We start from the raw sequence: 26,919 nt of genomic DNA on the forward strand, positions 1-26,919 counted from the left end.
GAGACGACTGGAGAAGTGTTCCCAGTAGGACGCAGGTGTCCTTCAGTCCAAACAGAACTTTGTGAAGAAGGGGAGTACTTCTGCTGGTTGATCACTGGTTCACCAGACTGGGGGAAAAGGCAAGTTTGGTTTATTTGTATGTGTAATATCTACAGGGAAAATTCAGCAATATTTCCTCAGTGGAGGAGTATTCCTTAATGGAATCACACTCATTTTCATAGGTACTTCTTGCAAAGAGTCTGAGCCTCTCCCCCTCTGTTTTTTAGGAAAAAAAAGTAAATGTTAAAAGCGATATTAAAAGGCTAGTCATTCTATAAATATTCAAAGCACACAGAAACTTGTAAGGAGAGCTGGACACCAGAAGCCAAAAGCCCAAACATGGAAATGATAGTGCCTTCTAGCTAAGATGAAGTGCAGGTACCATCAGATGAAGCTATGTTGGGTAATCTGGCATGATGTGGTGTCAAAAAAGCACATGAAGTGAGTCACTAGGAGCGTATGTACAAGTCAGAGAGTGGCCTGATTCTCTCCCCCATCCCACTGTGGGGGGAGCGAGCGACCGGCTGCGTGGGGCGTAGTTGCTGTCTGGGGTTAAACCAGAATAAGTACAGATCATTCAGTTCTGTAGAAGAAGCAGAAGTGAACAACAAAGTTTAGTGCTGTTACTATCACAACATCTTTCTTGATAAGGTGGTAATAGAAAACTAGTAGCAGGTCTCTGATCAAGAATGATGGACAGACGACAAATAGAAGCCAAACTAAGATGTAGTCATGACCTGAGAAGACATGCAATATGTGCAGTGTGTCTCAATACTTTGCTCTAATAAAAAATGTCTGTGCAGCCAGAGCCAGCATCTGACCTTCCACTTCTTTTATTCCCCAAGAAAAAACCGAAGACAGTTGCCCATCCTTGATGTATTCCATATCTGCTGCCAAATTCGCACTCCCCCACTCAGACATAATCCCAAAATAGGGTGTGATGCCTTTCCCGTTGACAAAGCCATAAGTCATGGTGAGCGAGACACTCTCAACATCCTCCAATCATTTAAATGAAAATAGCTCTCCCCCTCTGTTTCCCACCACTTCAGCACTCATTATATCTCGCATTAATTAATATAGGCACTAGGAAGTAAGATGATGAATTACAAAAACCCATTAACCTGATTCTGTCCAAACCGATGACATATGGCAACGTGTACATTAGACAAATCTTCCTTGCTAATGTGGGAGTCCTCATGTCTGAACTCCATTAAAGCATCAGCCCCCCCAAAATATTTTTAATGTATGTACGTATGGAATGTATATCAACATGCATGGATGGTGCATGCCTGAGGAAACATCAGAATTCATTAGATCAGTCTGATATGAGATATATTGAACAGGTTCCATCTGACATCTGTTACTGGGTTGTTCTGTCCACTCCCAAAGGAGTGAATCATATTGACAGGTTGAATTATATCTCAAGAGATATTTTTCTCCCCTCCTCCAAAGGCCATTTGCAAACACGGCACATCCACTGCCTCTTAAAAGTGAGCTCATCTGGCACTGGGTTGCATTGAAGTCCTCCACCGTGCCTGAAGGAAGAATGCTTTTGGGTGGTGGGAACACGGAGAAGATGGGGTCTGTCCCACTGTTCCTTGGAATGCTAACCATCTTGACCATAACTGTGTACGTCCCATCTACACATGGAGAGCCTTTTTTACTACAAGGTAAGCTGGCACACAGACTAGATGACACAGGTAGGTGGTTCTCTTTTTGCTTTGCTTTGCTGCTTGTCATGGCCAATGCAACACTCGCATGTCTGTGAAAGAAAATAAAATGAACCTTGAGCTACCCGAAACAATCAATTAACAGGGGTGCTATCCGGAGACTTGTGCATATTAGCATGAGCTAAAGCTGTCCTTCTGGTCTGCAGCTAGTCGTATGACACATTCTGCTAATCAGTAAAAATATCGGATCTGGTGAAATCTGGTAAGGGTAGCTCTTTCTCTCTCAAAAGAAAATTTCCAAAGAAAAACATTAAAATACCAGAGAGTAGCAATTCTAGTATGTACCATATGAGATTTGACAGTTTGTAAATGTCAGTAGTAGGGTGCTACTGAACTTTTCTTACCCACAAAACTTCTTTATATATGTTCTTCTCCATAATTTAAATTAATCTTAGCTTGAACTTACTCTGCAGGGAAATGTCAATCATTAATCTTCTTCCTTAAAGAGACTTGGCAGTGGAAAAAAAAGAGCAGCTAAATATAGGCTTGAAAATAACATTGCTTTTCAAATTATTTTTCCTCTTATATCAACTATTTATTTTTGTAATGACAACCAAAACATTCCTGAGGCCACTCTATCTAAATATTGCTTCTGTTTAGTTTTATTGGAGTGTTTATAGGGGTTTTTTTCTGTAGCAAATCCCCCAAATGACTAAAAGTAGCTATTTTAAAATCATAACTGTCTCTCAGACCTAGGAACGAGGTTTATAGCACTCCATGCTAACTGCAAGTTTCACACAGAGCGTAGCTCTGCTGACTCCCTCGGGTTTACTTCCAGAGATCACAATCAGGACCAGCAGCTCCAGCCGCAGGGTGAGGCAGCGTTGAGTCTGGCCAAATACTTGGAGCATCGCTTTGGCCAGGGCCCCTCTGCTTCTGCAGATTTATGTGACTTTAGCTAATGGAGCTGATTCCCACATACTCTTGAGCATCCTTAAGGCTCATCTGGTACAATGTTTTGTCTCGTGTGTATCGAAAATAATTGCATTCATTCCACCGCAGCTATGTAGGGCTGATGGCTAAATGAGAACATTTTCCCCTTTCTCACCTCCTTGAAGGGAGTGAGTGAAAGTCCTAAAGATCTTGGAAGAAGAGAAAATAAGCCTTTCTGTATAATTTCTTAGTATTTTCCATGCATTTTTTTAGGCATCTTCCAGGGCTTTGTAGAGTCTGGGTGTGGGGCAGGGGTGTTCAGAGCAAAGATTTTGGGGAATGGGCATTCTCTCTGTAAAGTCTAGCTCCCATTCTGTCATTCTCAAAAATGAATCCAACATTCAAGTTTCAGATGATTCTGGAAATCTGTTCAGCAGAGCTGGGAGGGTCTCAGAGCTGTCAGGGCTCTGCTTAGTCCCATCCCTTATGTCCGCTGGTTTCTGCTGAACCCTTGACCTCCACAAGCATTCATTTGAGGGCATAGCCACAACCGCTAAAGCAAAACAAAACCACGGAAAAAGCTCCCTGAAGGGGCCTCAAAGAAGGCCACATTGCTTCAGGACAGCAGCCTGGGGAGGTTTTCCTGGAAAACAAAAAAATTCTGCATGGTCTACAGCTACTGTAAGAGGTTTCCTCGAGGAGAAAGAGATTCACTTTAAACTCCTCCACACGCTGGTTCTGTTCAGAGGAATCCTTTAATACCTCTGGCAGTCGGAGCAGCCCCAGGGCTGAGCGAGTGCCAGAGCAGACTGCGGGGCTGAGGGCTGCTTGGCACGGCACACACACATCAGCCCTCCTGAGGGGTGAGTTCCCACCTCTGTCAGCCCTGGCAAGGTGCAACTGGGGGGGACACCTGCAGTTTTGAGAAGCAAGGATCTTGCGGGTTGCTGCCTGGCTTTGCAGAGGCATCTGCTACATCCGCCTTGCAGAAGAGGTCAGGGCTGTCTAAAGCAAGGTGACGTCTCCAGCTCTCTGCAGCCAGCCTTGCTGATGAGGCTGCAGCAGGACTGGCCAGCAGCCCAGAGCTGGCAGGGAGGGCTCCCCCGTCCTGCACCCCTTCACCACCCAGCCATCGCTGCCTGGACTTCTTATTCTGTGCTCATACATCATTGCCTTCCCCCAAGCTCCTTCCACCCTGAAAAAATGCTGATATTTTCCTTCTACTTCTTAGCCTTCTTAATTTTTGTTTTAATGTTGGGGGCTGGAGGATCCATCCTTTTTGTCATTAGAAATCAAAAAATGTATTTTATGTGCTGCAGAGAACCGAGTGCTTCCGGAGAGAGAAGACGCAAATCATGAGGACACACTGCTGACTCTGCTTCTTAATAAGAAGCTCGCATGGCGGAGGCCAGAAAATATTGGTAAGCAAAGGGGATGGGAGATCTCAGCTTCCTGAATCTGTGTTTGCATGACTGCAAGGAACCTGTTCCCCAGTTTTCTCAGAAATACCAGCTGCTCAGAAAGTGGAAGCACCCAGTATGGTACCAACGCATGATTAATGTCAGATGTTCTCCATCATGGGGCTCCTGGACCTGCTTTTGCAATGTGATGTGAAGCTTCCCAGAAACATGCACCCTAGATCCTCAGACACTTGACACTGAGCTGGCAAAGGAGCACATGTGTGTACAAAATTAATAACAAGAAGAGACGCTGCCGAGTCCCTGTGCCCCTGCTATCCCTGAGATGTTTGTGTACTATGCCTGGAGCATGAGCCAGCCTTGGGAGTCACCTCTCCACCCACACCCCATACAGCCCCATGTGCTATTGAGCGAGAGCTCCGTGTCTTGCAGGCATGCTAAAATCAGCAGCATCTTGTGAGCACACCGAGAGCATCTAGATTTTGCAGAGAGCATATGGCTGAGATCCCCTGGGGTCGGGTGTAGGTTGGGACAAGGGTAGTGGGAGCTCCTGTCTTAGCTTAAACCCCTGCTACTGCTGGCAAAGGTTGAGACAACAACCTTTTCCCACACAGCAGAGGGGGCAAAGACGGGTCACATTGAGGCTTTTCCTGCCTGTGCTCTATGAACAGACACCAAATTCAAAGCCACCCGCATGTGGCTAAACTCAGACCTGCTGAAGAGAAACTTGGGCTTTCCATGACACTAGGCACCGCTATCACAAGTGCCATATGGATCACAGGGGTCAGCTATTCCCACGGCCGCTGCAGCCAGGGGAGGGTTTGGGCTGTATGCGGTCGTCTCGGAGCAGGAAGCTGCCTTCCCTGTGAAAACAGGCAAGAACAGAGCCCAGCAAAAATTTTGTTATGAAAATCCATTTGTCAAAATCACTCAGTGCTCCTCCCCAGCCCCTTGTTACTGCAGTGAGGCAGTGGTTAAACAATCCTGGGACAAATAAATAAACACAAATAAATCAAGTCCTTATACTAACAAAGGCATTCTTCTTGCAAAGGGGATGCATTCAAGAAATAACATTTTTATGATTGGTTTATGGATTATTGCACTTATTACTCCTAGAGGAAAGGCTGCATTTTACGCCAGACAATTGAATATAATGAATCTCTGAGCAGAGCACAGACAGAGGATTTACAGCAGGCAGTTTCTCAAGGCTTCATCCATAAATTAACTTCCTTCCCCCTGCCTGAGATAATCTGTTCCAAATTTTGACCGCTGTTCATTTTCTATTCATAGCAATCATTGGCCAAGCTTATGGTTTGTGGAAAGTTGCGCCAAAATAGGCACTTGAATGTCTGAAAGAGGTAAAAGTGCGTAGAACAATAATCGCCATCATCACCATAGAAAAATAAAAAATTGAACTTTTGACTTGTAGATATGCAGACCTGGCTTTCTCTACCTTATGGATATGGAAAGACACACTTAGGAGGAATCTGCCTGAAGTCATTGCTGGCAGTGCCAGGAACAGAGCCCCCACCTCCTGACTCACAGCACATCCTCATCCCCAGACCATGTCTCAAACCAACCCCTGATGTAATGGACTTAAGAACTGCTGCTTTTTCTGTTGGATGAATATCTGTCAGAAAATATTCAGGATTTTTCAACGGAATTGTTCCTTCTTGAAGGAGAAACTGAGAAAGCAGTCAGCTCTTTCTTGGCACCCTCCTGCTCAGTTTCAAATGTTTAAAAAAAAGCCCAAGTCTGGTGATGTGTCTCTGTGCTGAAGTCTTATCTGAAATCAGGGGGAATTATGTCTTAAATCCCCTTGGAGATGCAGACCAACTCCTGCTTCCATGTTGGGAGCAGACAAAGGAGGCAGCTCCGTGACTGGTTTTTGGCTTTCTTGGGGGACCCAGCAGAGACATTCTTTAGCTCTTTCCTAGTTGTTCCTGCTTATTTTAGCACATTTTTTCCCAAACTGGCACTTGAAACCAGCTGATTATTTTGTGTTCCCCTCCCAGAAGAATTGCTGTAGTCCAGTCACTCAGCTTTGACTGAGCTTATTTTGTTGTGATTTCCATTGTTTCATTTATCTTATTAAAAAATTAACTGGCTTTGACATCGTTTTGAGTCTGGAATAAGGTACCTCAGTCCTCAAGAGGAATGAGATTTAAATCCCCCATCCCTTCCTGCAGCTTTCCCCGTTGCTAGCTCAGGCCCTTCCCAATGCAGCTGGAGGTTTTAGATCCCATTCGTAGGCACCTAACCCTCCGCTTGCCCTGGGTGGGATATCTCAGGGCAGTTCACTCATCCACCTGCACAGGTTTTTGACAGTCCAGTACAGTACTGCCCAACCTTGAGATCTCTAAGGCTGATCTGTGCAGCTGGTCCCCAGGTCCCCGTGCTCCCCTAGCATGTAGAGGTGTGGAATCCCTGCACTTGCTGCTGTGTTATTTTGCCTGTTGCTCCACTCTGCCAACTCCAACGTTCGCTGACTTAAAAAGCACTAAGTTATGCTGGGCTAAATCTGTGTCTTCTGACTTCTGCCTGTATGGTGATGTGGGGATAAACAAGTCTTAAAGGAAGCAATGGGAGTTCATATAAACGGCCAGTGACAGAAAAGGCAGCATTAGAGATTTGCTATTATCAGGCTAAAAATTAAAAAGCAGCAAAACCAGTTCACCTGAGCTGGTATCACACAGTCTGTGACCTTGTTGGACCAATTCCCTTAAAGCCTGCTTAATGATAAGGAAGCCTTCCTCGTAATGGAGAATTAGGGTAAAGTCCCATAGAATTCAGCAGAGGAAGCCCACTTTTCTGTCACTGGTTCTGCTACCATAGATTTGGAGATCACTAATAAGAATTAAATGATAACTAGGTCTTTTCTTGTCAGCCCTCAAGGAGGTTAAATGTAGAAAATGTTTTTGATTTGAGCTGTGAGAAGCAATGCAGATACTAATGTTACTCTCTCCCTTCTTGCAGACTGGGAGCTGGCAAAGAAATTTGAAGAGCTTGAACAGGTGAGGAGCAAATGCACAGACACATATATGTGTGCTGTTGTGCGAACAGCTAAACAATTGTGCATACCGTCTTTGTGCCCTATTCTTCTATCTTTGCATCCCACTGCTCTTCATTCTGCTGCTATAATGTGAGCACAAAGGGAAAAGCAGAACCTGGGCTAAATAGCTGCATACACTGGAAAAGATAAAAGAAAGCAAGGCTAGAGGCCAGTGCGATAGAAACTGAGGCAGGTCCTGCTTCTGCCACTGGTGAAAGGCCAGTGAAGGCCAAGCCAGGAAAAAGAAAAATGCTAAAGGAAGTGTCCGTGGAAGAAAAGGGAGGGAGAAGAGGAGGTCATGCTGCCTTCCTAGGCATTGGACCAGCTGGCTGCATTAGATAATGGGCTGGAGTTAGAGGAATAGCCACTGCACACCTAATCCAGAATGATTTCTCTCTGGGCTCTTTACCAGTATGGAGGCTCTAGCCAGGGTCAGAGCCCTGCTGTGCTGAGCAGAGCACACACAGGTAGCAAGGGGAAACCCCATCCTACACCCCGTGCCCAGGAACAAGGAAAGCTGTGTAGCAACCTTGACATGGCTTCTTCTATGCCCCAAACCCCACAGGCAGCAGAAGCCCTTTTTCCTCTTTCTCAGGCCAGGTCCAGCTGTTTGTGGATCCTGGAGGTCCTGCTGGGTTCCACTTGGCACTTTTCAGATAGAAAAATCACCGTACAGCATGCCAGATTGGAGGCTGCCAGCTCCTACGCCAGCCCCTTGCTCCAGTTCTGAAAGACATAAGGCTCTGGCTTCCTGGAAGCAACAGTGCCAGAGCAGAAGTCTAGATGATGGCCATAGGCGTTCCCAGTCTATTAGAAAAGAACAGCTACAGATGGAGGGGAAATACCATGGACTTTCCACACTATAACCAAGGGAAGTTAGCAAGAACTGCGGGAAAGGGAGGGGAGGGACAACCCAGAGCAATGGAGAAGCGATGCTCTCTGCTGCAGGGGGTAGAGACCTCCTGCCCCAGCAACGACTTGGCTCTTTGTGTAATATCCTTCCTACACAGCCTCTTCTCCACAGGGGTTTGCACCCTGGGGTGGTGGGGAAGCAGAGAGCTCTGGCAGCCCACGCTGCTGCCACCAAACAAGCAGCTTGATCGGGGAGGACGTGAGGAGGTGTAAGTGCTCTAAAGACAGATCCTTCTGGAATGGTCCTGCTCCAGGGAAGACCCTGTCCTCCCCAGCAATGTTGTCAGCCAGGCTGCCTGTACCTCCTGCCTCTGAGCTGCCCTGCACTTGCCAGCATGCTGTGGAGCTCCTCATGCTGGGGCATTGGTTTACTGCTGTGTTTGTGTTTAAACAGCTGGAGAAGTTGAAGGATCAGCTCTCAACTGAGGAAGGCTCAGAGGTGGCCTATGCCTTGGAAAGTCTTTCAGCATCTCAGCCCAGAAAACGCGGTAGGTTTTGGGTTAAAGCCCTGCAGCCATCCCATCCAGCTCTCATCTCCAGGGCTTTCTTTCTGCAACACAGTGACAGTAAACAAGTCCCAAAGAATCTGAAAAACAGGTTGGCAACTTTTCTAGCAGTCCTGGCCTGTTAATGGCTGGCTGGTTTAGCAGCTGGTGAGAAGGACTGCATACCCAACCCAGTCTGCTGCCGGAGCAGATACACTGGGTCTGCACACCCAGGACCTCACGGGAGGCAGTCAGCATTACACCCCTCTTTTCACAGGGGAACACAGGGGTTTATGAGCAATGAGTGCCTGTCCTGGAGGGAGTGAGTTCTGCATGAACACATCCCCACAGTGCACCCATCACTTTGCTCTGGGCACAAGGCTACTGTTGAACGCGTAATGAGGCATGTGGACTGCATGCATTCCCCTCTGCCAAGGTCACTGCCTCCCTACAGAGAAAAAAGGAGCATTTGTTTGTACTGCTTAAAAGCAGCTAAAAAGGATGTGGAAATCAACCAAGAATGCAGGGAACTAAGATCTGGTAGGTCCCCAAGCTTTGTCCTGTCTGTATCCAGTGACTCAGGAGCATATTGCACCAGTGATCCTGCAAGGCTGCTCCTGACAAGCGCACGGACAACACCATTCACGCTGACTTCCAGTGGATTCCTCCATGAAGCAGTGGCAGCTGTAAACTAGAAGTCACTGATGACAGATCTGGCCTAAACACAAAAGAGCTGGTTCTGCCCTTACCCCACGGGCTCTGTGTACACACAAGCTGACAACCTGCCAGACAGCTGAGGGAAAATCCCTTTGTGCAAGGCTTGCTGAAGTGCTTAGGTGATCCATAGACAGGCTGCAATTTATAAGCAACCCTGGAGGCTGTCATTAGTTCGCCTGATCTAATTAATGACCCCACCAATCTGGAAGGTTCAAATGCAGATAAAACTACTTCCCACTGCCAGGTTTGTATCAGATTCTGCCAGAAAATAAAGCAGAGAATCTTTACTTTCATCTAAAGCCCTTCCAGCCTGGGAGGAGCTCGTGTCTCAGCATAAGCACTGCTGATTCAGTAGAAGCTTTCTCCCAAGATCCTGCTTTCAAACACCAGGTAGAAATCTCTGCTCATACTTGACAATAGGAGACCCACACAGGATTCAAAGAACATGGCATGCTGGTGATACAGCTATTTTTTCCAACCCCAAAATATGCATCCTTCCCTAATCTAGTCTCCCTAGAAGTTCCCACAGAGATCAATTTTGTTTGGAGGACAGTTAAAGCAGAGTGATAGAGTTTTAAAAAAATAATTGTGAGGTTTAAAAAAAAAATAAATTGTAAGGACCAGATCTGATGTCTCCAAGTCAGTATCCTGCTTTTCCAGGCAGCCACAGGTGAAAAACCCTGCATACACCTCTGAGGCAGCAAAACTGCTGGCCAGTAGTCAAGAAAGAAAAAGCTGCTTCCTGATACTGCCGAAGTAGTGCAAAAGGAAAAGCAAACCCTTATAAATCAAGCAACATGGAAACAACTTTGAGACCCCTTAATTACACAATAAGCAGCTAAAAGAAACACTTTCTAAAAGTGTTAGAAGAAGTAAAAGCTATTTACTGAGATTTGCCCAGAAACCACAATGCTGGCTTCACACCTCAACTCTCCCAAGACACAGAGCTTTTGAAACCCACTCCAGGGCTAGAGCAGGAAGCTGGAAAATGGATTTTTGGGTGCTAACATCCTTCTCTTGTGTCCCTTCCCAGCCTGCTTTTGGAAATACTGCATCTGAAGGCTCACCAGGACTGGAGGATGAAGATGAGCCCTTCCCCAAACCGCCTGGCTGGGTATTAATGTGTTAAGAGTTTGTTCTGTTCTCTCATCGTGCTGCTAAGTTGGATGCCACCCTCCATGACCACACCACAGCCAAGTCTAACAGGGACTGTGACAGGAGCTGGTAGCCCACTACCACTCTCCACTGTTCCTTCCATGTTTCAGCTACTGTGACCTACTGGGAAGATGCTTCCCAACTGTCCTTGCTGCCCTGCGTGCACCGTTCAGCCTGCTGCCACTGCTCACTCCTCACCTGCTCACCAGGTCCCCCAAGGCACCGCTCACTAACGCGCTTCCCCTGAGCCTTGGGCCTCTGCCCACCTCTGCAGACGTTGCTCATGGTGGTGTCTGGGTTTCCCGTCACCTTCTGCGAGCAGGTCTGTGATGACCCCACACTGCTGTTGGGACAGGAGGGCAGACGGGGTGTAACGTGGAGGGCTCGGGGCTGCCTCGGCTTGCTGAGCCAGAACTGCTCCTCAACATGTCCCATCAGCATACACAGTAGGTTTGGGGGAGGACAGGCACAGAAGCCTGGATCCTTTGGATATCATTCCAATAAAGGTTTTCTGTTGCACAGAAGCACGTGCTCTTTTCTTTCTCACCTCCTGCAGAGGCCCAAGGGGCAGCACATTTCCCTTGCTGTAAGCTGTCGTTACTTGATGGTTCGTGTGAAGTTTACAATGGAAAAAAAAGCTCCCGTTAAACACCTGGGTATAGCACCCTTCCTTTTGACCAGAACTGGGAATGAGAGTTGGGTCATCCTCATGGATATGTGTGGGCTGCTGTCCTCACAGGACTGGACCAGACCCACTGATTTCTACCTACTCACCCCAAAGAGATGTTTTGAGCAGAGGTTTTTGGCTCATCTGGCTGTCAGTGCAGGTGCTAGCTGGCTTTTTCTACTGCAGAATTATGTCTGCCACTGTCCAGAAGGAAGAGATCACAGTCCATCAGTGGTTCTACATACATTCATCTAAAATCATGTTATCCACCTTTATTTGCAAAAACAAAGGACTATGTTCCCAAAAGTGTAAGTTCAGAATAAATCCTGATGTTTGAGGTTTCCAGCAGTGTATATGAGCAGAATCTGGAAGCCGCTGTGAATGTGTGGACTGACTTTACTAGAATTAAACTGTCTCTCCAGCTCTATTGAACCATGCTACTTAACTGTAGTTGGATACTACATATTCTTCAAAACTTTACCTCTCCCAAAGCTGTAATTACCATGCCACATTCACCACCTTGGGCTTTAGCAAGAAGCACATGCTTACCTCAGCAGTACCTCATATGTACTTCATTAAGAGATCTATTCATTCTATTACAGACCAAAGCCAGCATCTGTGGAATAAAACCAGCTTGATTATATCAGTGAGGTCTAATGACATGCAAAATACAGTTTGCTGTTAACATTTAATCTTTCTTATTTCTTTGGTAGTGATTCAGAATACATTTCCCATTTTCTGTCGCTTTTGTGTAAGTGAAAAGGTACGTGGGAGAGTACTTTCACATACCCTCCCAACAGCACCAAATCCAGGAAAAAATTACAGCCTATTGCCAGGAGAAGGGTCTCTCTTTCTTGAAGAGTTTGGTGCTCCAGCCAAAAGGGAGGTATATTACAAGAGCTGCAACGAGTGCCTCAAGCTGGTGTTCAGCTCAGATGCTTTCAGCTCGCAGGAACTCCCAGTGCAATGAAAGGCCAGAGCAGCAGGCTCCATCTGCTACTTGCTAGTTGTAGCGTGCCTTCTGACCTGGTGTGACAGCTCATCAGCAAGTCAGGAAAAGGAATGTGTCCGTGGCTATTGAACAGCTTGCTGTGATCCTAGACACAGGAATTCCCTGGAATGCAATGCACCATGCTGCTTAGCACGCTTTTGCCCACATGGTGTGCTACATCCTATCAGCACAGTTAATTATGGTACCCAAATTAACCCACAGTTTCCTCACAGGCACTATATGCTGCTGAGTTAGCTGCTTCTGCTGGAGTAATGAGTAAGTGCTGAATGCAATTCATCTACTAATTTGAAGCAAAGACAGTGATGCTTTCCTTGGGTTTACCCTCCACATGTCACTGTAAGGATCCTGTCCTTTCTCCTAAACATGCAGAACACAAATTCTTCTCTACCTCAGGTGTCACCTCCACATCATGGCTGCTCACATCTCACCTATGGTTGGGCAGTCACTCTTGCTAAAGCTAATAACCCACAGGCAATAATTAAAGGGCTTTCCCTCAGACATTCTAGCAGACCACGTTGATTTATTAGCAGAAAAACCTCACAGGCATGTGAATGGATTTACAAACAGGCAGCACAGGACAAATCTAGCGTGCAATGGATGCTGCAGTATATCCTCATTTCATATTTGTTGACCTCCATGCCACGCACAATAACTGAAGTTATCCAATATCATCTATGAAAAAGTTGTTCAGCTTTTCAGGCATCATCGTATTTTAAACAGCACCTGCCAATTTATGGACTTTAAAAAGTGCTTTTTGAGCCACCAAAAGTCTCAGTATGCTCTGTGGTGGATGGCGCAGAGGAACAGAAAGGCTGTTGCTTTCTCCCAAGCAATCTGTGCAGTGAGGTGGAAGCCAAGAGTGGGACTAAAGCTTCCAGCTCCCAGTCCCAAGCAACACCACCACAGACATCCCTGTCCTGCTTTGCTTTCACATTACCCTTCAGATGCAATGCATTTCTGCACACAATTTACAGGCTTTAAAACCCCTCTTTATTGGGAAGCCCAGGCTAATACCTGCCAACTGTTAAATACTTTTATGATCAGAAGTATCTTTGCAAAGCTGCTGCATTAGCATTGGATTCCTCTGATCTCAGTCTACTAAAACATGTCACACAATGTCTCTGTCCATGCTGCTTTTGACAGCCAGGTGTATGAGTGGTCAGGCCATCGTTTCCATAATCTGCCCATGGCCCATACATACGGCTACCTTGCAAGCAGATTATCTGCAGACTGTCTGGATGAGCTCAGTGCAAGAAGGTAACTGTTTACCAAACCGCAGGGCAGGCTATGGGTAGGTGGTGGCGTTGCACTGCAGAGGACAGGGTCTGGGCTTCTCTGGGTCTGCATTTGCAGACTTGCTTCTAGCATGAACAGAAAATCTCACCTTGAGTCAGCCAGTCTACATACACTCACTCAATCCAGCTCCCAGAACCTTCACCTGTAAGCTTGAAAGCAGAAAATAAATAGTGGGACCAGGGGAAAAGCAAGGAACAAAAAACCCAAAATGACCACATATGGACTTACAGCCCTTCTTTCTTTCTATGGCCTTCAAGGGCTTGGTCTGGAAAGCATCTGTGGTACTTCACCTCACACACAAGTACTGACAAGTCACTCAGCAAAGGAGGAATGATCACCTAACTCAGCTAGAGGGGCTCTGCGTGATGTGAAAGGTGGGGGCACCTCTTGATGCAATTCACTGGTTTGTGCAGCTGCTGTCAGCAGCATTAGCCTATATTGGAGATGTCAAGAAAAGCAGTTTCTTGCAAACATTCTGTGGCTGGGGCAGTCCTGGTCTCAGGATAGGGCTGTAAGCAAGAAGGAAAATAGGAACGGTCCCTACTGTGGCTGAGTACTGCCCCCTCTCAGACATGAAATGGATGCTACCTGCCCCTCTGAGCAGGAGCCTCATCTCCCACCACAGCAACTGCCCCAAAGCCCCAATCCTCACAACAACTTTATCTTCAAAGACTCATTGACTTCCCAACTCCTTCCCTGTAGCTGACTCAGAAGCTGACTCTGTTCTTCCCCATTTTGCTAGCTGAGGGCCGGGTGCTTTGTGCCTCATACAAGATTAGGAAATTAACAATTCCTACCTCCCTGCCTACCACAGGGGGTTTAGCAAGAGTAACTTTTTTTTCTTAGTCTTGCATAATCCCTTTGTCAATGGATCTTCTTTTGCAATGCCGATGATTTATACCCAAGAATAGCAATCCAAGGAATCTAGCTGACCGACACAGACCAAAGTCCATGAAGAAGCATATGTGGTTTAGAAAATATCAGCCAGGAATCTGAGCACTGAGATGTCAGCAAACAGCTCTTTTCAGTTATATTTTATAATCTGGAAATAAGTGAAAAGCATGAAACAGGATTTAAGATAACCTGTTTTACTCTGAAATGAAGTGGAGAGGACATGTTTACATTTTACCAGAGTGAGAAATACTTGAACTTTTAGAGTTGGATGTCCAATTATGCCCCATGCACACATCAAGAGGCTAAAATAAGGCATACAGTGCAGGCGGCCTAGGAAGCAGATGACTTCATATTTGGATACTATGCTATGTTGTGCTTAGGGAGGAATGAAATGTATTCATCAGCTTAAAGGAGGAAACTAGAAGTCTCACCACATTTCAGGATCTGCTGTATGATGAAAACATGTCTAAATATGGTGCAGAGATAAAGACTACTAAAAACATTAGGACAAATATTAAGGTATTGTCATCGTTCTTACCCAGACTAACTCCTAGTGAAGTCAGTAGACATCTTCTCCCGAACAGCACTTCAAATAAATTCTAGGTTTGTCCCATAACTCTTAAATCCTCCCTTCATCTACCAAACAAGCACCCTCTTGAAAGAAACGTGCAAAGCTGTCTGCTTTTCATGGTCTGCTGTTGGCATCTCTGGAAGTTTTATTTTCAATCCAAAAAATATCTAACAGCCCTTGCTAAGATAACGAACTTCTGCAAGTTTAAGAAATAAATGCCATGCAATTAAACTATATGCATATTTTCTGTTCCTTCCTATCAGTGACACCACGCACAACTGTGAGAGCATTCTGGCCTGATGAATTGAATTTGTTATTATTTGTAAATGCAACATTTGTTAAATGCAAGGTGAAACAGGTTTTGCAGGAGGTCAGTTCCTTGAGTGTTGTATCATTAGTCAATGGCAAGACATGATGTGATGCTTCTTCCATATTTCTGTCGTGTTTCCAGTGCAGCATCAATCCTTCAGAACAGAAGCACCTGTAGGCAGAAAAGCAGTAAACATTACATTTTCCCATGTCAGAAATGCAAGGCTTAGACAAACACACTGTAAGGTGGTCTACAGGAGATGAAAATATTCGGAATACTTGTTTTCTTGTAGGGGGGGTACTAAGGTGTAATTTAGGGTATTCAAGCTAAATTGACAGTTTAGTTATAAGAAGCCATCATTCCCCAAGTGACTCGTTCCAAAAGCCTACTAGCCTGCCTTGAATACCTCCGTGTAACTGAGAGCAGATGGGGTTCCCTGAGCCTGCCCACACCTGGAGTACTTTGGCTTACTTGAGGGAACTGCTAACCCTTGGTGTTGCTGAGACGGCTCACTCCAATCCGGTCAAGAGGAACTCCAAACCGTCTCTTAGGCAGCTCAACCACTTTCCTGCACAAGGAAAAAAAGCAAAGGAGAAGGGAAAGAATTGTAGAAAGACGTCATAGGAATAACAAAAATGTTACTACATCTTTGATTCCTCCATTCATCCCACTAAGTTATTGTTCAGACAGGCCAGCTGTGCAGGAGCCACCAAAGATGTGTTTAAAGACAAGTGAAGCATCTTGTATGAAAGAATAAGCAGGAGTTGCACCTGTTTTACAGACTGGCTGACATTTATCCACTATTCCTGGTTTTATTTGGCAGCAAACAAATAACTTCACAGGTTAACTGCTATTCATAAAAAAAAGGAAATACACTGCATGCATAAAAGGGAATTGTTTCATGCATACTTCAGATAAACCATTAGCCTGGATCTTTGAAATCTCCAAGGGCCCAGTGGGGCTAAGATAAGCGAGGAGGTAGAAAGTATTGCACAGTAACAGGGGACAAGCCAGAGGACCTCTAAGCAGGAATTTCCTATGGAGTCTCCTGCACTGTGTGCTGTTCTCAAAACTGTAGAGTAGCAATCCTTTGATGAGATTGAAAACGGGAGTGGTTTGGGTTTGGTTTTTTCCCCCATGTGGTCCATTTCCTGATGATTTGATGAATGAGGGCATGAGGAAAGTGTGAAAAGTTGTATGCAGGAATATCTTATTACAACTTTTAATAATAATAATAAAAATAATCCCAACTAAATGCAGTATTTTTGAGCATTTTTTCCACCACCAGAAGTTTGATTTTAATTAATTGTTGAAATGGTGAGTTTTTCTGCAGCCGAGAATAACCTCAACTTTTGCCCTTGGAAATACTTGTCAGTGAAATGCAGGTCCAAGAGAAGCCCTGGAAGATGAACTCTTTAACTGTTGTCGTCAAGGAATATAAAGAAAAAGAAGTTCTGTTCCGTAAGTCGGCAGATGCGGGGGATAGCAGAGCGCGCTGTGCTGCATTCGTGCCTGGCTCAACGTGCTCGCACTGCCACGCTCACCCCGCCGGCGGCCCTGGGGGCCCTGCCCAGCGCTGTCGGTCCCTGGGCTCAGCTGGGCACGGCCTTTCCTCGCCCCTCTCCGGCGTGGGCCGGAGCCCCGAGGCACATTCCGCACCAGCAGCCCGCTCCCTGCTGCGCCTTCGCCAGCGACTGTTCGACGAGGTCAATGAGCGGGGACAGAGCGTACCACGTCCGCAGGGAGCGCGGCTTCGGGCACGCTGGAGCAGCTACGGGACACGGCAAAGGGTGGGCAGCGGCTGGCACAGCCTTCCCCTGCCCTCCCTGAACCGAAGGACCCAGCACAGCCTCGCTCAGCCAAGGGAAGCCGAGGGCAGGCAGGCAGGGGCTGATGCTCAGCCTGCCTCCCCAGGGGCAGCAGGCTTTCCCCCCCGGGGGGAGGCACAAGCTGGTGGGAGGCTCGGGCTGCTGGAATCATGCCGAGCCCGGCTGGATAAAAAGGGGAAATAAATTCCCAGGCCGGATTGTGCGGGCGGGTTGTGCACCGGCGGGTTGTGCACCGGCAGCCGGAACGCCGCCAGGCTCCGCACCGCACCGCACCGCACCGCACCGCGGGGAGCGCAGCGCCGTGCCCGCGGCCGGGCACAGCCCCCTCGTGTGGCCATCCCGCGCCACTGCAGCCAGGCCCGCACCCGCCCCTCGCAGGGCCGGGCCGGGCCCGTTCCGCACCCACCAGGCACAACGCGATGCTTCTCCTGTTTAAAGGAGCCTGCTCTAAGATTCCCCGAGCCTTTCTCTCCGTCTGCCTCTGGGTCTTTCTGCCTCTTCTGAAGACTCGTGCCTTCCTGCCTGCCTTTCCCATGCGTTCAAAGCTTTATAAACTCATGAGCCTCCCATAACTGGTGGGTGCCACACGGACTTACATTTGATCTACCCTCTTCCAAAAGTTTCTATTGTGTTGCCAAGCACCACACACATTGTATTAACTAAGGGGTTCAATCTATTTAACAGCTTTTACACTTCAAAAGTCATTATCTGGTCTCTAAAGGTAAGGTCCCAGCTGGTACAGGAATACACTGTTAACTGTTGTATGCATGACAGTGACAGGGTGCTCAGTCCTCTGTTTTACCCCTCTTAAGTGCAGCAGCCTCTGCCTATTTCCTTACTGTGTACTGCTTCCTTACAGCCTTATCACTGTTTCATAGCACCCATCTCATCTTCGGTCCTGCTACTGGTAGTATCTGACTATAGATGCAGCGAGCAAGGCAGCTCAGATGGTTCTAATAAATTAGTCAATCCCAAACTTAAAAGCTAATCGGCTCCCCCAAAGTTACAGTCTCAATGAACAACTGCAAATGGTGCTGATGATGCCGGGAAAGGAGAAATTTTGTGCAGTGTGTCACTCATTTGCATGAGCTCATTATTCAGCGACAAGCTGTTAGGAAACTTGGATGATTTCCACCACAATTTCCCTTTCTTGTGGTTTTTTGTTTTTGTTGGTTTTTTTTTTTTCCTTGTACTGCACAGAGAATGAAACAAGATTTCCACCCAAAAAGCATAAGACAAATTGGGAATACCATGTACTTTTGCAAAAAAAGGCATTGCAGTTTCAAAAATGACCTTGGAAAAGGAAGAGGTGCTAAAAAGCAAAGAAAGAATGAGCTGATTTTGATTTGTCGAAGAGATACACAGAACAGAATAGTTATACTCAAGGTTTTAAGAATTTTGTATTTTGTCACTTTTGGCCACAGTCAAGAAGCCCTAGTAGCAGACTGGGTGGATAAATGGAAAAACAACAAGAAAATATTGCAAAACTCCATTTGAAAAAAAATACTTGTAAGGTTGACTGGCCCTTGTGAATACTTTCCAGATTAAGCTTTAAGCATGCTACTAAATACTTTGTGGCATTGGGGATTCCATCCAAAGGAAGACAGTTACCAGAAGAAGGCAACAAGACAGTTAAGCTCTTTCAGATACAGCAAACAGCCCCTTGAGCTTTGCCCCAAACTCACTGGCTCTCCCCAGCCACAGCAAGCATCACTGCTTAGCCCTGTTATAAACATGCTTATCTTCAAACATGTACTGTGAAGGTATTGCTGTGCTACTGTATTGATTAAAACCTGGTTTATCGTCAGTTGATTGAGGTCTTGAAGCTCATTCTACTGTCTGCCCATTTTCATGATGTGTTCTTTATCTTGCTATTCAGGTTGTGCACACCGCCATACCTTCTTTTTTCACCCCAGCCTCGAGAACACCCAGTCCTGCCCCTCTGCTTTTGAACCTCAGGCATGTTTTCGCTTTAAATAATCCCACAATCGAAAAGGCAGTCTTAAACTGAATGTTAGCTCACATCAGTGGAAAGAACTGGACTAAAAAATGCATATGGTTGAATGTTCTTTGTTAGCTCTCTGGCACCATAGGGATAGATGAATACTGCATGTATTATTCATCACAGCTGAAGGACTGCACACCACGCAACCAGAACAATTGCTGAAGAGATGCTGGTACCCTGATCAAAAGCACCTCTCAAGTGACCAGTAAACCTGCTGGTGGCTAAAGCTAACCCATGTGTAGCCAGGACATCTACCAACAGCTTTCTTCTGACTTTATCATTATAGTAGGAGCAACTAAGAATTACCTCTGTTTGCCTTTAGCGTCCACAGAGGCTGAAGAAATTCTGTCAATTGGGGAGCCAAATCCTGGGAAACTTCTTTTCTTCTTGGTCTCAGTCACCTCATTCTCCAGAGACACCAGCTCATCAAGAAGGAACAGTTTGGCTGCCAGGCTGGTGGCTGACTTCTCTTCACTGGTGGTGGGATGTGCTCCTACTCCCAGAGCAGCTGAAGGGTCCAAAGGCTGCAAAAGAAAGTGTGGATGTTTGCTACTGCTCAAGTTCCAGAAAAACCATTTCAACCAGTATCACAGCAGCATTCCTATAAATACATAATCACTAAGATACTGAACCTGGGACCATGTTTTAAAACAAAGTTCCTTCTGTGAAACATGGCCATTTTCCACCCACAGGAGTTTGACATAAAAAAATTGGAGTTTTTTTTCTCTTTTTTAATAGAATTAAACTCATCTTCATTATTATTGCAAGAATTATCAAAATTTCTTATTTCACAAAGCCTGTTTTTGCAGGCCAGCCCACTATCCCTATCTCAGCAGTGTGATTAGTATCACTTACAGCATGAGCTGAGTAATTTAATCTCATTTAAAAATGCAATCAACATTATCAGACTCCAATATCCATACTGATAATTTTCAGGAAACTGATTTTCAGTTTTTAAATGAATGCTAATAAATAGTAATGAAAACTTATACAGAATTTTCCATCCAAAGCTGACGAATGAATTGCTATGCAAAAAATATCCCAAAATAAACTGGCTCAGCACTGACATCCAAAGAATTTATACAGTAACAATATGTGGGGCGGAGGAAAGGAGAGTATGTTGCACAACACAGTACTTTGAACCTTGGTTATGACATTAGGCTTAAACCTTTTCAAAGCCAAACTACCTCGCTACCCAGAATAGCTGAGAATATTGGGGTCAATCAAGACAGAAATGAACCAAATCAAAGTGAAATAGTTGCTTTGCAAATAACAGAAAAATATAGGGCAGCAGATAGTCTATGAAAGCAGGTGTTAAGCTCAAATAATTTTCTCTTTAGATGAAATGTTTGTCTTCTTGCTCCACTTGATCTTCACAGACTTAATAAAAAATTTGGTTAGAAATTTCTGTTTATATGCCTTGAAGTAGGCTTTCCTCTATCTTCAGAGGCACGCCACTGCCTGTCTTGCTCATATACAGTGGATTTAGCGCAAACATAAAGGAAGCCATCACATGGATGATGTAATATGCTTGTCTCCTGTGGCCCACACCATAGCTGTGGTGGTGATGTTTTCCACTACTGATGGGTGGCACATACACCCTGTCATTGGTTAAAATTGTGATCTTTATATAAGAAGGAGCACACAAATGATGTAGCACTGTCAATACTTTTCTAAAGGATCTCATATTGTCCTCTGACTTTACTTTTAATGAGTCTCAAGTGCACTGAGCAATCCTTTCTGTTCCCTTTCAGGGTTATAAAACTTTCATAGAGGTTTGCAAGAAAATTATGCCTTTGAAAAAAGACTGAACTCTACCCTCTGGTTAGTGAGGATAAATATCTACACTAACACTTGAAACTAGAAAGTCAAAAATAGCCTCTGCTCTTGAGTACTTTTTGTCTTAAAAATTATATAATAGAATTGTAAGAAGTAAAGAGACAGGTAAAATGGTAATCAGAAGCAGACAACAGTTGTCCTATGGTGAACCACTGAATGAAGTACAACTTTTACAGATAAGCAGAGATAAGTGTGGGGTGCAGGGGGTACAGTGGAGGGTTTAAAAACTTATGAACAGCAGAGAAGTGAATAAAGACTGGTAATTTTTTCCTCAAGAAAAAGAGCTCCTCAGTCCATCCAATGAGGTCACCAGATGATGGATTTAAAATAAATATAAGGAGGTACTTTTTAAACACAGCACACAGATGAAGTGGAACACATTACCAAAAGGCATACATGTCTTTTAAAAAAAAAACAAACCACTGTTTTTTAAACTGTTTCAAAGACAAATTTCAGGCCCATCAGCAGCTAAAACATGCCCTGGTATAGTGCAGGTCTCTGGATCAGGAAGGCTCTGAAGTCATTCTCTTCTTGTGTTCTTTTCACAAAGATCTATCATTGCCAGAGACAGGATTCCAGGTCTGTGTTGCACCAGAGCAGCAGCTGCTGCAGCACTGATGCGGGGAGTGGTTCCCCCAAGCCCTATGTTCTATAACAAGTATTATTTTGTATAATCAGGGCATGTTTACTTGAAGAGAGAGCAAGGTAGAAGGGTCCATCAGTATTTTTCAGTGTGCATCTAACAGCTAAGCTGATCTTTAAAACCTATGCAAAGACCCTACAGCCAAACAGTGTGTTAGACTCTTAAATCCTTGATTTTTTTTGTATGGCACGAAACCGTTACAAACATACCTTTCCTGCCAAATCTGCTTCATGTCAAGATGACATAAAAACAGAGAACACAGTAGAAGTATTTTCAGGTGCAACCCCTGCATATCGTCCTGGATGAAACAGGAGACAATTCTCCCGTTTCATCTGTTGCTTTCCTTTGCAAGCTTAGGCAAGGTACTCCGCTGCTTCCATCTCCTGGTCTGTTCTGTCTCCTTTGATTTGTAACTTTTGTGCAGGTGGTCTTCTCTTAGGGATCTCCTTATGGCTTCTGAAAGCTGTGGACTTCTCATGCTATTATTTGTCTTTAAGAAGAATGAAACCTTCCCTACAGTGCCAGAGGAGTTTACTTTCCCTGCAACCATCACCTCCTTCTCCTCATCAGGAAGTTCTCTATCCAAAGTCACTAGACAACGTTTTAGCACACAGAAAATCCCATGATGTTTCAGCAGAGGCTGCATGAATCTAGGTGAGACTGTCCTGTCCTCCCAGCCATTCTGCCTGTCCTCCCAGCCATGCTATTTGCATCACTCTTCACTAGGTGCCTCCTTTGCCCTTGCAAAGTCAATACTGGTCGCTCACCTTCCAACACTGTTTGGATACTGTGGTGTCTTCCACACTCTGTAGCCAAGAACAACCCGAGGAAGAGCAGGGTTACATGACAACCACCAGAAACATTCACCTACCTCTGGAGCTGCCTTGGCGAGGAGCACTGAGCTAGAGTGCCACTGCAGCAGGGTAATCACAAGGGCCAAATGCACCACAACAAGCTGGAACTGCAGCATCTGCAAAGGAGAGCGATCTGTTAATGACTTTGCAGTTGCAGTCCCAGAGGAACCTTGCTCCAAAGGTCTTAAAGAAGTGAAAGCAAAGGGAGAGTCTGTTCTCATGGCTGTTAATATGTTTTCTTTCATAGAGTCACTGCATAACACACAGCAAACAGATAGTGCCAGCTGAATGCTCTTCACCTTTAGGTGACTTTGCAGATTACTGTGTCTCCAGGTCCTGCCCCAGAGTGTAATTCAAGCCTGATTCTTCCATTCTTTGCTGACTCTCTGCTTGGCAAAAGCAGAAATAGAAAAGATGTATAAAGATATTTCTATGATGTAAAATAGTTGTTTTATCCTATTCTATCAGGCAGAAAACACATGGTAAAAACCATCTGGCTTTGTACTTTCCCCACCCCACCCCACTACAAAGGAGAAAAGCCATAAAAGCATTTGGAGTCCAGTTTTAAAAAGTAAAGATACAATATTTGTAGTGCTGCTTCTTGAAACTGTTTCTTGCTTGGCTTTTTAAAATATTTTACATGTGTTTCCGTTATTTGGTTACCCCATTTTACAAATATATATATATACACACATATATAGTCTGTCAGGGATCAGTAGCAAGGAAGAAAGCCGCTGGTTATTCTGTAGGGGTGAAGCAGACTTGGTTCACGGGAATCAAAGGACAAAGTCAAAGCAGGAAACCAGGTGGTACCACTGTCTGTCAGTCCGATGGCAACAGCCATTGAAGTCAGACAAGGGTCTGTCTGGGTGTTTTTAAAGCTGTAACCCTCTACAATGTATATTTTTGTATGTGGGTGTGCATTGAAGTTTTAAGTAGTAGTCTGCTACCTTCACAGGTAACCACATCCTGATTATTTGGATACAGAGACATAAACATAAGTGGCAAGGTTAAAAACACATGTTTATTATGGTTAAGGTCTGTGCTGGTATTCATTCAACCCAAAGACCAAAGAGCTAAAAATAGTGACTGGTACACTAATCAAAATAAACATCAAGGCACCTGCAACACAAAAGACATTTGATTAACTGGTCAGAACTCGACGCCAGTGAAATTAGAAGCAGAGGAAACTGTAAGGACTTAAAGCTTGGCTCCAGTTCCAATGGAAATGAATAGCTAAGCACCAATGTCACTGGTTTAAAAGGGAGAAAAACTTAAGTCCAGCAAGATCCTGTTGTGCCGATTTTCATGCAGTGAAGGGAACAAAGTGGGAGAAAGAAGCAGGGTTGTCCCAGTGGAGCAGTTTAGCTCTAGAAAAGTATTTGCAAAACTAAGAGTGTGATAGGACTATGTAAACATAATTAAAACTCACACTGTCTTCTGCCAGCCTGAGACTTAGCTTTCCACCGTCAGCCCTGTCATAGGATCTTTGCTGTTAAAAGCAGTTGTTGCTTTTTCTCCTTGAGCTCATCTGTTGCAATTGGGTAACCAGAGCCCTCCTGCTTAAAGGGACTTTCCCAGCCATGCACTGGTTGTTACTTCACCCCACCCACATTTTAACCTTGACCCTTTCCAAGACAGACCTAAAGCGAAGCTTGACAGTACTTTTTACTGAAGGAGAACAAGTAAAGCTCTGACAACCACATGGACCTTTGCAAGACGTCACCTCTTGTATTGAGTTTCCATCCTTCTGGAAAACTCTTGACATACCTCTGTGAGATTGGTGGCGAAGGGATTGGCGTATAATTCCATGTCTTTAGTATCTCAGAGTCTGGTCTGGTGTTGTTCAACATAAAATATGGTATACCCTTCACTAAATGTAATTGCAAGTCTGAAATCCAGACATATTTATGCATTTTAGTGATATTTTAGTTTGAAATGTGTCAAAACTAGAATTCCTCATATAATTGCATATCTTTGTTGCAGATCCAATTAAAATAAAATTGAAGATAAGAGAGAGAACATTATTCTACCTTATCAAAGCAGGATAAACATTCAAAACTTTTTCCTAGGAATCTGTGCAGAGCCGTTTTCCAAAAAAAAGATCACAAGCAAGCAAAATTCTTTACCAAACAGAAACTGTTAAGTCTCCAACATCAAGCCAAAGGACTTAAAAGATGTTTTTCTTTTAAAGAAAAAAACCCAAAAAACAAAATGACATCCTGAAGATAAGTGGGCTGAACAAACCCCAGACAGCATGCAATTCATCACCAAGCTCCAAACCCATTGCCTGTCAAAAATGGTAACAGCTATCATTGTTCTTACCCATTTGAACTATCATATTTCACATTACTGTGGAGATTACTCTGCAAGTATAAATCACAAGAGCTTTATTTTTCTTGCTGGCCTGTTAGCAAGAGAACTGAGGCAAGACATCATGCCTTGCACTGTAATCTTTCACTTCAGCTGCCACTATATATCGATGACTATGGTCTGCCTGTCGTAATGCCAACACGGGGCGTGCTGGAGCTCCCCTGCCGCCGAGGACCTTGCTCTTGCAATGAGCACGTTGTGGCTGAGCCCAGAAGCCCTTGGGGTGTTGTGCTGTATGCTCCTAAGCTGACCTGATGCAAAGCCAAGGCATGACCATCGCATAAGCACTGGGAAGCTCCTGGCAGTATCTATTAGGACTCCAGTCCTTCTGCTGTATAAGCACTGGGATGGTATTGGTGAGCCCCCATCACCTGTTAGCCATGAGGATCTCTCATGCAGATTCGAACCAGCTGGGGGAAATCACAGCTGTGTCTGCAAGCCAGTTACTGAGGTATTTTGTTGCTGCTCCAGTGCCACAAAATAGAATATTAATTAAAATATAAATAAATATAAATATATAACATATTAATATAAATGAAATAAATTCTTATAAAATAAAAAGTATTAATATAAAAACAATGCTTGTGGATAATATTTTGATTATTATCTTAATCAAATATACCACCGAGTCCTGACACTGGCCTCACTAGCCTTGGATTCGACACCTGATGGGAATCTACCTCGGCCAAAAAAATTTATGATGAATGAGTAGCTTACCAAAAGAACAAACTTACAGATGGCTTGTGTGAAGCTCTGAGAATAAGTCTGCTCCTGCTGAAACAAATTTGCCCTACTTCTATACGTTGTAGGATGGATCCTCTGATCATATTTGTTAAAACAAAGCCAAAAATATGCCCGTACCAGTTGTTCTAGTGTTTTCAGAAACTACTAAGGGACCATGTACATCTCAAGTGTAATTTTCTAGTCATGTAAATATCAAAGAAAAGGGAGAAAAATCAAAACAAGTCCCTTCCTCAGAAAAAAAAAAGCAGTGTCCAGAAATAGGTTAGAGTGGTGGCTTTGATCTCATCCCACAGATGAGATACGGAGCACTTCTTACATACTGCTTTCTAAAAAGATACTGAAGGAAGACATTGAAGTATGGGACTTTGGCAAAATGAAATGTAAGCAGTCAGTGTCAGGCACTTCATGTTATTAATAATGTGTTTCCTGGAGTAAATGCACATTTTTTAACAATGCCATATATTTTATTAGATACACATTACAGATACTGTCAACATCTAACAATGTAAATTTCCCTTTATTTTCAGTTTCCAAACTATGTAGATAAATAGATGCAGGTAGGTTTCATCTGATGTAACCAGAGATAACTTAAAATTCCGGAACTCATACAAGAGGCATACAACTAGTTATTCTTAGATAATGCCTAGGTATTTCTGCATCCCAAATGAAACATTTTGTCAGACAGTATTTCAACGACAAGGCTGTCCACTTTCTGAAAATGAAGTTCCTTAAAACTTTCTCCAGAAGACACTTCAGATTAGCCATTGGCTTTCAAAGTCTTCATTTCAATAATTGCATTCACTCTAACAATATGATTTCCAGTGTTTGGTCCTGATGTGTTTTCGTATCACCATGCTAGTCATCTTTGCCTGTGTTTTACTGAAGTATCTATTATAAATGCTGATTCAGGTACTGATAGTTGCACTTTTGGCAGATGCAGATGTGGTCAGAGGATGCTGAAGTATACAACTTTCTACCATCTGTACTCAGATAAAACAGATTCAGTGATGGTTTAGTCCCTGCAGGGCTTGACTAGCCTCCGCACTTGACCCTGCCCACAGAAAACGCAACATTTTTGGGAGCAGCACAGAAATCACATGGCTCATAAAGAGAAAGGTTGAAAATGTGGCCCTACAGTTCCCTTACGAGTTTGGAAAGTGTACAAATAAACACAGACTTTTGGGGTACATTTGCTTAATAGACAGAAGGGTGATTTGGGAAAAAATTAACTGACAAAGGTGGACAAACACTTGTGGAATACCAGTCAGTTGTGATCCTTGTCTTTTTATTTCAATAAAGAGCATGAAACCAAACAGCCATGCAGAACAAACGAGGACACTTTTCCTTAGAATGGGCAGGAAGGAGACAGGCTTGACATCTTGCAAAACTGTCTACACTGTGTAATAACCCCATTTTTAGCAACAGATTTTAGAAATTAAAAACCCCGAACTCACATCTATACCATAAAAGTAGGAGACCATGAAGCAAGAGACACAAACAG

At 44.4% G+C, this 26,919-nt stretch overlaps 2 protein-coding genes across 3 annotated transcripts in view; one reads left to right on the top strand and one right to left on the bottom strand.

Annotated features, from left to right (window-relative positions):
• The first annotated feature begins 1,511 nt into the window (after positions 1–1,511).
• UTS2B (urotensin 2B) lies at positions 1,512–10,946 on the top strand. The gene is made up of 5 exons (XM_005443640.3): positions 1,512–1,709; positions 3,962–4,063; positions 7,037–7,074; positions 8,419–8,512; positions 10,260–10,946. The coding sequence occupies exons 1-5, from the start codon at positions 1,586–1,588 to the stop codon at positions 10,283–10,285; spliced, it is 384 nt and encodes a 127-aa protein (XP_005443697.1). The 5' UTR covers positions 1,512–1,585; the 3' UTR covers positions 10,286–10,946.
• Positions 10,947–14,428: 3,482 nt separating this feature from the next.
• OSTN (osteocrin) overlaps positions 14,429–26,919 on the bottom strand; it is a 104,152-nt gene continuing 91,661 nt past the window's right edge. For both annotated transcript variants that reach the window (XM_055724091.1, XM_055724092.1), the window contains exons 2-5: positions 22,319–22,417; positions 19,272–19,489; positions 15,620–15,699; positions 14,429–15,302 (exon numbers count right to left, since the gene is read on the bottom strand). In XM_055724091.1, coding sequence (XP_055580066.1) covers positions 15,280–15,302; positions 15,620–15,699; positions 19,272–19,489; positions 22,319–22,417 — 420 coding nt within the window. In that variant the 3' untranslated portion in view covers positions 14,429–15,279. The remainder of the gene's footprint in view (positions 15,303–15,619; positions 15,700–19,271; positions 19,490–22,318; positions 22,418–26,919) is intronic.

Source organism: Falco cherrug, chromosome 11, assembly GCF_023634085.1.
Source record: "Falco cherrug isolate bFalChe1 chromosome 11, bFalChe1.pri, whole genome shotgun sequence".
Taxonomy (NCBI): domain Eukaryota; kingdom Metazoa; phylum Chordata; class Aves; order Falconiformes; family Falconidae; genus Falco; species Falco cherrug.

What these genes read in the sequence shown, in the direction of transcription:
- UTS2B (XM_005443640.3), top strand. Translation starts at nt 1,586, where the DNA reads ATGCTTTTGGGTGGTGGGAACACGGAGAAGATGGGGTCTGTCCCACTG. An exon ending in AGAGCCTTTTTTACTACAAG is followed by an intron (nt 1,710 to 3,961) that starts GTAAGCTGGCAC and finishes TATGTGCTGCAG; the next exon opens with AGAACCGAGTGCTTCCGGAG. An exon ending in ATCTCAGCCCAGAAAACGCG is followed by an intron (nt 8,513 to 10,259) that starts GTAGGTTTTGGG and finishes GTCCCTTCCCAG; the next exon opens with CCTGCTTTTGGAAATACTGC.